Source organism: Bos indicus x Bos taurus, chromosome X, assembly GCF_003369695.1.
Source record: "Bos indicus x Bos taurus breed Angus x Brahman F1 hybrid chromosome X, Bos_hybrid_MaternalHap_v2.0, whole genome shotgun sequence".
Lineage (NCBI taxonomy): Eukaryota > Metazoa > Chordata > Mammalia > Artiodactyla > Bovidae > Bos > Bos indicus x Bos taurus.
In genome coordinates this window covers 68771911-68780436 of record NC_040105.1, presented here as the reverse complement: position 1 = coordinate 68780436, position 8526 = coordinate 68771911, and the positions used below count along the sequence as shown (strand labels likewise).

The 8526-nt window shown below is 41.9% G+C and overlaps 1 protein-coding gene across 1 annotated transcript; it reads right to left on the bottom strand.

The window, feature by feature from the left end:
* Positions 1 to 920: 920 nt before the first annotated feature.
* On the bottom strand, positions 921 to 3233 carry MAGEE2 (MAGE family member E2). Its single transcript, XM_027534457.1, has one exon. The coding sequence runs from the start codon at positions 3024 to 3026 to the stop codon at positions 1455 to 1457; it is 1572 nt and encodes a 523-aa protein (XP_027390258.1). The 5' UTR covers positions 3027 to 3233; the 3' UTR covers positions 921 to 1454.
* Positions 3234 to 8526: the final 5293 nt, after the last annotated feature.

Below are 8526 nucleotides of genomic sequence, written 5' to 3'. Positions count from 1 at the left end.
GGGCAGAAAGCTTATGGATGCCAGGAGGAGACGAAGCATAAAACCTACACCACTGATAGGCAGCCCCCTTCTTCCCCCGCAACCTTGCATTAGAGGTGACTTTAGGTATAATATACTACTAAGCCAGGGCTCCCTTACAGGAATTGTTAGCTGCTGCTGCCAGCTCTCTAGGGGAGAGCTGCAAGCAGGGTTAAAAGCTGTGAGACCCCGGATCTGGATGAAGAGAACCAAAATACTAACACTCACCTTAACGGCTGAGTGCAGAAATAAACAGCGCAGCTGAGGTTGCCATTCAGAGTTCCTCCACTTGAACTGTTAGGTCTGACGGAGATGCAGGACTAGCTGCCTTCAGGAGAATCATTGTTGATTTCTAAGACCCACTCTCTGAGAATCTGAAACTTTGTTATCTCTGCCACAGGCTTATTTCTCTCACTCTGCTCTTAACTTGAACTCAACATTTTCTTCCTGAGCTTCATGTAAATCCCACGAAGCAATTTTACATACTGCCCCTGACTTCATGGACTAGCCCTCCTTCCCTCCCTCTTCCCAACCTCGGGTCTTTAGAAGTCACTAAAGGTTAACTTGTCCCTAGCCCTGCATACCACCGCATCCTCCCCTGCCACCACCTCTGACCACTCCTCCATTTGTGTGACACCCCTGCCCCTTCACTGTCCCCTCCCACAACTTGCAGTTTAGTTGGGAGTTACTCCTGCAAACTCTCATAGATCTCTGAGCTTACCCCTATTATACCACTTGCCACAACAATAATATAATTGTTGGTTTACTTTCACAGACCCTCCCCCTTAAGCCCTGAGGCTCAACTGGCTCTTCCTCACCCTTATATTTCCAGCATGAAGCACTGTGCTTACAGCATGGCAGATATTTAATAAATGTTTGTGGAATAAAATAGTACTTAAGCATGGAGACTAATTCATTAAACTTTTATTTTTCACTACACTCTGGAACCACAAAGCAAATACAGGTAAATGCCAGTAATTAAAAAAAAAAAAACAGTAGACACGATGGGAGAACATCAACAGACCAATGATTTTGTGTTTTTCTTGTGTGTATATTATCACTGTTGTTACTTAACTCCTGTATGAGACCATTTCATTGATTATTTCAAATGGTTAAAGAAAAGCTATACATTTTCTTCCACATCATAGAAAGATGTAAATATTACCAATATATTTTATGCAGCCATATGAACTTTTATAATGAAACAAGACAGAAATGACAAATGAGCAATTCTATTTTTAAACACTGATCATGAATCTAATTCAGGGTATATTAAAAGGAAGAAAATACTATTAGAAATGGAACACAAATAGCAAGCACAATGTGTACTTTTCACCCCAACCCTGCCCAATTTCTGATTTGGGGCCCCAATACCCATTTCCCCAGGCCCCTTTAATTGATGCCACCTAACTGAAGTGACACACTTCCCTCAGACTTCACATGGGGCCAAAGAAGAACATGGCAGTTGCCTCAGATCTGGCTCTGGCCTCCTCATCTTCAACAGCCTCCCTATATTGCTCTGGCCAGTCCTGTGGTTGCTTTCTGTAGAGCCTGGCCATGTACTCCAGGGCTTTCATTTTGGTGGTTTCAAGGTGAGCTCGAGGACCCCATAGAAGCTCATATTCAACTGGATTAGAATAGGAGAGTGGCCTGCATTCCAAGTAGCGCTGTCTCATAAGTTTGCAGGTGATGGCATGCTTTCTCCCTACATCCACACCAAATCTCCGAAGCAAATTCCAGACATTGGCCTCTTTGACACGGTTGCCCATCAAGAAGATCAAACCCAGGATTGGCATCACATATTCTTGAGTGGGTCTCCCCAGGCTCTCTAGCATCATTTGCTCTTCTTCTGATTCTGGTTGCTGGACAAGGAGGTAAATGTGCTCACTGGTATCAACCTCAATCAGAGAGAACCCATAGAACAGATCAAGTATTAGAGTAGCTCGACTGAGGATATTTGGAAACACATCCTCAAATTCTTTGCCAGTGTGAGCCAATAGCTCATCCTGATGTATAGGTAACAACTCCTCTGTGACATTAATGGCCAACTGGACCAAATCATTTGCCTTATCATTCATAGTGTCTTCTGACCAGAACTCTAAGCCAGCAGCCTGGCTTCTTTCTTTGGCCTTGTCAGCTTCTAGGGCCTTATTATATTCTTCTGGCCAGCTCCAGGGTTCTTCATCATGGGCCTCTGCCACAAACTTCAGGGCTTCCATCTTTGTGATTTCTTTGTGGGCTCTAGAACCCCACAAGAACTCAAATTCAAGGGGATTAGTGCCATACACTGGCCAGTACTCCAAGAATCGCATACGCACAAAGTCAGTAGTTAGGAGGTTCCTTGTGTTCCCAAAGGGGATGTTGATCCTCTGGGGTTCACCTAACACATCAGCCTTTAGCAACAGATCCCAAATGGAAGTCTCTCTTGCTCGGTTACCATTTAGGAGAATGTGACCTAGGACCAAGGCCAGGAGACCTGCCTTTGGCATGTCCAGGGATTCTGCTATCCAATCATTGGTCTGGAGACCCCGTTTGCTGATTAGGTTGTAGGTGTCAGCTTGGGGATCAAGAACTCTCAGATTCAACCCAAAGACCCGATCCAGATGGGCTGAGGCTCGTCTGAGGATCTCAGGGAACTGATCTGAGTATTCTCTGAGGAACTCCAGCATCTCTGTCTGCTGAATAGACCCCTCGATTTGGCTTTTCATGCGCATGAAATTCACCAAAGCAATCGACCTGTCTTCTAGAGGATCGTGCACCCTGAGCGCCCCCAAACGTCGGGACTGCTCATCAATCAGCACATCGAGGTCTTTTGGGTCCTGCGCAGCCTGGGAAGCGCTGGCAACCTGAGGGTCGACCGGCGCCTGAGGGCCCTGGGGGGCATCAGGAACTATCATGGAAGCGGGGAGCCCAGAGGCATCAGTAGCCTGCATCTCACCATGGAAGTCGCTGTAATCTGCAGTGGTCTCTGCGCTGCGGTGACACGCATTCTTGCTTACCAGAGACATGGTTCCAGGAGACAGGAACGGGGAGGTCTGCGATCCGTCAGAGAGAGGATGGTAGGTGTGTTGGCGCCTCAGCACAAAGCCAAAGCCAGAGGCCCGGGAGCTGGGCGGGTCAGAAGTGACAGCTGGTGAGAGAAGCTATCTTCCTACACAAACATCAGCCAGCAATGACCGCAAACCTCACAGAGCTAGGGTTTGCCGCAGCCTACGCAGGCGCAGTTGGGTTCTGCGACGTGGTGGCCACGCCCCACTCTAAGTCCTCCTCACCCGCCCCCTACTTCTGCCTGGCCCAAGCTGCTGTTGGAGTGGTTCCTGCTACAGTCAAACTTGTTAGAGAGAATTCATGAAAGGCGGTAATAAACAGAGGTAAAGCAAAAGGGTAAGGGATGGGGGATGTTCAATGAAGCACCACAAAGTTTTTCTGTGAGGTGTAAAGCTAATAGGCAATAGAGGATTTGGAGGGGAGGATACTGAAGATGAGAATTATTTCACAGATTCATTAATTCATCCACTCATTCAGCATATATTTCTTGAGTATGTGTCACATGCTAGGCACAGTACTGGGTACTAGGGGTACACCAGAGTACAAACGTAATGATTATCCCTTTCTGTGTAGAGCTTACATTCTGGAGTAGGATCAAACAATGGTAATAATAGTGGAGCACTTTTGTGCCAGACACTATTTCTGGTGTTTTCACTTATCTCACTGAATCACTTAATCTTAACTATGAGGTAGCTACTTTTATTTTTTTTTTAACTTTACACTATTTTATTGGTTTTGCCATATATCAAAATGAATCCACCACAGGTATACACGTGCTCCCCATCCTGAACCCTCCTCCCTCCTCCCTCCCCATACCACCCCCCCGGGTCGTCCCAGTGCACCAGCCCCAAGCATCCAGTATCGTGCATCGAACCTGGACTGGCGACTCGTTTCATATATGATATTATACATGTTTCAGTGCCATTCTCCCAAATCATCCCACCCTCTCCCTCTCCCACAGAGTCCAAAAGACTGTTCTATACATCTATGTCTCTTTTGCTGTCTCATATACAGGGTTATTGTTACCATCTTTCTAAATTGCACATATATGCGTTAGTATACTATATTGGTGTTTTTCTTTCTGGCTTACTTCACTCTGTATAATAGGCTCCAGTTTCATCCACCTCATTAGAACTGATTCAAATGTATGGAAACTAAGTCAGAGAGGTGAATTTACCTGTCCAAAGTCAGGCAAAAACAAGTGGAAGAGATCAGGATTTGAACCTGTCTGCCAGAGTCTCAATAAAAGTACTTTCTTTCATACCATCTGCCCATCACAGATGATTGCTGCTGCTAAATCGCGTCAGTCGTGTCTGACTCTTAGCGACCCCATGGACTGCAGCCTACCAGGCTCCTCCATCCATGGGAATTTCCAGGCAAGAATACTGGAGTGGGTTGCACGTGCCTTCTCTGTCACAGATGATTAGCCCTGTTTATTTAAGGCACTAATAATTAAAGTAGTTGAAAATATATGCTCTGTGAAATGACAGTTAACATACGGTACAAACACAGAAGAAGGAACAAGCAATGAATTACAGCTTAGTCTGAGGTGTCTCAGACTGGGGACACATGCCTCAAGAACGAACTGAGCTCAAGTGATGAATAGGATGGGAAGGATTTATAAGGGCTTTCTAGGAGAAGGCAATGGCACCTCACTCCAGTACTCTTGCCTGGAAAATCCCATGGATAGAGGAGCCCGGTAGGCTGCAGTCTATGGGGTCACTAAGAGTTGGACACGACTGAGCGACTTCACTTCCACTTTTCACTTTCATGCATTGGAGAAGGAAATGGCAACCCACTCCAGTGTTCTTGCCTGGAGAATCCCAGGGACAGGGGAGCCTGGTGGGCTGCCGTCTATGGGATCGCACAGAGTCGGACACGACTGAAGAGACTTAGCTTAGCTTAAGCTGAGGTATCAGTAAAAAAAAAAGCTCAGAGGTATAAAAGTACAAAATAAGTTTGCATAACACTGGTCATTCAGGGTGGCTAGAGCCAAAGTGCACTAGGAAGGGAGGGAGATGAGGATGAAGGTGATAAGACAGAAATGAATGGATTTTCTGTTTCTTCATTTAGCAGTTGGGGCTCCAGGAGGTGGGAACAGCAACACCAGAACAGGACCTGATTATTCAGGTGTTTGGTCATGTGTTTGCTGCTGCTGCTGCTGCTAAGTCTCTTCAGTCGTGTCCGACTCTGTGACCCCATAGACAGCAGCCCACCAGGCTCCCCTGTCCCTGGGATTCTCCAGGCAAGAACACTGGAGTGGGTTGCCATTTCCTTCTCCAATGCAGTAAAGTGAAAAGTGAAAGTGAAGTCGCTCAGTCGTGTCCGACTCTGAGCGACCCCATGGACTGCAGCCTACCGGGCTCCTCCATCCATGGGATTTTCCAGGCAAGAGTACTGGAGTGGGGTGCCATCACCTTCTCCGGGTCATGTGTTTAGGGAGGCATAATTCAAATACTTTGACTAGGAAGACGGGTCAGCTGTTTTATATTCTGGGACTGCTACCAAAGTAATTGAGCTAAATCCTAGCTTTCAACCATCAGAGTATGCAGTGGAATATTGAGGAGAAAAATTTGCATTTTTCTGCAGCCACAATTGAAATCCTTCCTAAAATTCTTGATAGTAATGTTGAATTCAGTTATCTTGTGCCCTGAAATTCCTTCAGAGGGCACTTGAGGGGCCAGACACTTAAACTTGACATTTTCTACATTCCAGATGCTTTCTTAAAGTAGCAAATCAGGTGGCTCAGGAGCAAGCTGGACTAAAGACATAAATTTTTATACAAGTGAATGTGCATGTTCTACCAGGTAGAAATGTTCTGTTTCCATGCTAATCATATATTTGGAGAATCTTGTGGAAAGCTGCAGCATCTTTTGAATTGTTGCAAAGGTGTAATTGAGATCATATCTGATAAGATCCCTCATCCTGGTCTTTCCCCTTCCCCAGAAGAACCCCAAGCTCCTTGTCTAGACAGGTACTGCCCAGGGGTAAGTTCAGAGAGGATTTTAAATTCTGCAGTCATTAAAAAAAAAAAAGATGTAATTTGCCCCTGAAATCCAGCTCACATTTTTTTTTTTTTTTTTGGTGAGTTGAATTTTCTACTACCCCTGTATCTAATAGATAAAAATAGCATTGAGTGACAATATCTTACCTGTGAAATGACATGTTGATCCCATTCTACAGCATTCAAATTCTTCACCAGTTGGTTCCTACTGTCTCTCCATTTTCATCTTTATTCCCTCTAGCACATCCTTCCATGAAATCTGTTCCTTAGCCACACAAAACTACACTCCTGGTCTCAGACATTTCTGCTTTACCTGTCTCCAAACAGTTCTAGTTCTTGCTAAAAGAAAAATGAAGGAGCTGTGCCTGTGACTGTGACCTTTGTCATGTTTTCCATCCTAAGTGTGAATATAAAAAGATGGGATTATACTCTCCATTCTGAAATTCTTTTGATATTTTCTGACCTTTATTGCATTTTAAAAATGTGTGAATATCTTTCCATACAATTATTTGTCTTCCACATAATTTTAATAACATATTTTAACTTTATAATTATGTGCTTTACTGAGATATAACATATACAGAGAAAAGTATACAAATCATGAATGCAGAGCTTGATAAATTATGACAGATTTAACACACCTTATGACCATTATGCCAACCAAGAAACAAAACATTACCAGCATTTCAGAACCTCCTATGGCACCCCTCCCATCTCTTCCCTCATACTTGTCCCAAGAGGAAACCCCTATTCTGACTTCTATCATCACAGATTGGTTTTGCTGGTTTCTGAGTTTGGTATATCAATGGAATTATACAACATGTACTCATTTGTAGCTCTCTCTCTCTCTCTCTCTTTTTTACAATAAAACCCCACTATATCTTATTATCCTTGTTGTATATAACAATATTTGTTCATTTGGATTATTATATACTTTAACATTGAATGATTATACCACAGCTATCCTGTCAATTGCTGGTGGACATTATCTTTTTTTCAGTTTGTGGTTCTTACCAAAAATGCTGCTATGAACCTTTTTATACCTGTCTTTTGGTTCACAGATTCATTTACATTGAAAATAAATCTATGAAAGGAATTACTGTGTGATAAATGTGTGTGATTTCAGTTCACATAGATATTTCCAGAGAGTTTTTGAAATTGTTACACCAGTTTACACTTCCACTGGTACTGTATGAGAGTTCTTATTGCTCTATATTCTTGTCTGTGGGCATTCTAGTGGGTGTGCTATGGTGTATCATTTGGGATTTTTTTCTCTTCACTCATATTTAGCTTTTTTAAAAAACTGCTTTTCAGACAACAGTTGTCATTTGTTTTCCCAGGTTAATGGACATTAAAGGCAGAAAGTTAAGAAAACAGAAGATGCTAGAAGTTAGTCAGAAGACAGCAGCAAGAAGTGATAGTTGGTAGACACTCAAAGGGAAAGAGATATGGAAACACTATTCAAAATTGAATTTAGAACATAAATAGTATTCTGTTTGGGTACTCAGGGCAAGGACAAGAAATCCTCAATGTACTAATTGTCCTCAAAATTTTAATTGCATATTATAATTATTAAAGACCTATCTTTACCAAGGGAAGTTAACTTCTGTTTATGAAGAAAATAAATATATATTACAGAATTATTAACCCAGAAAATACATTACATTTAAAAAGTGTTAGTCCTCAATGAAATAATATAATTATTTAGAAAATTCACATATGTAAAATCTCATGCATGACAAATTGGTGTTTGCCAGAGGGGAAGGGAGACAAGAGAATGAGTGAAATAGGTGAAAGAGGTTAAGAACTACAAACTTCCAGCTATAAAATAAATAAGTTACAGGTATGTAATGTACAGTATAGCGAATTTAGTCAATAATATTGTAATAAATTTGCCTGGTGAAAGATGGTAACTAGAATCACGATGATGCTCTATTTGTTATGTATATAAATGTTGAATCACTATGTTGTACACTTGAAAGTAATATAATATTGTATGTTAACTATACTTCAGTTAAAAATTAAAAAGAGAGACTTCCCTGGTGGTCTAGTGGTTAAGACTGTGCTTCCAGTGTGAGGGGGCCCAGGTTCAATCCCTGGTCAGGGAACTAAGATCTCATATGCTGCACAGCATAGCCAAAAAATAAATAAATTTTAAAAAAATTAAAAGGAAAAAAATCTCATTCCTGGATATTACTCTATGGATACAACATTGTGTTAATTATACCCTAAGTTTTTTAATAATATGCATTCTTTTATATCTAAAATTGTAATGATCACTTAATTTATTTTTTAAACAATTGTATTTTTATTGAGTCAAATAACAAGGTCTGATTATTGTTATTAAGTTGGAAGATATAAAAACATATAAATTTTTTTTCAAAAATTATTCATGTTTCCACCAACCAGAGATATTTATTGCTAGCATTTTGGCCTATGTCATTCCTAGTCTTCTC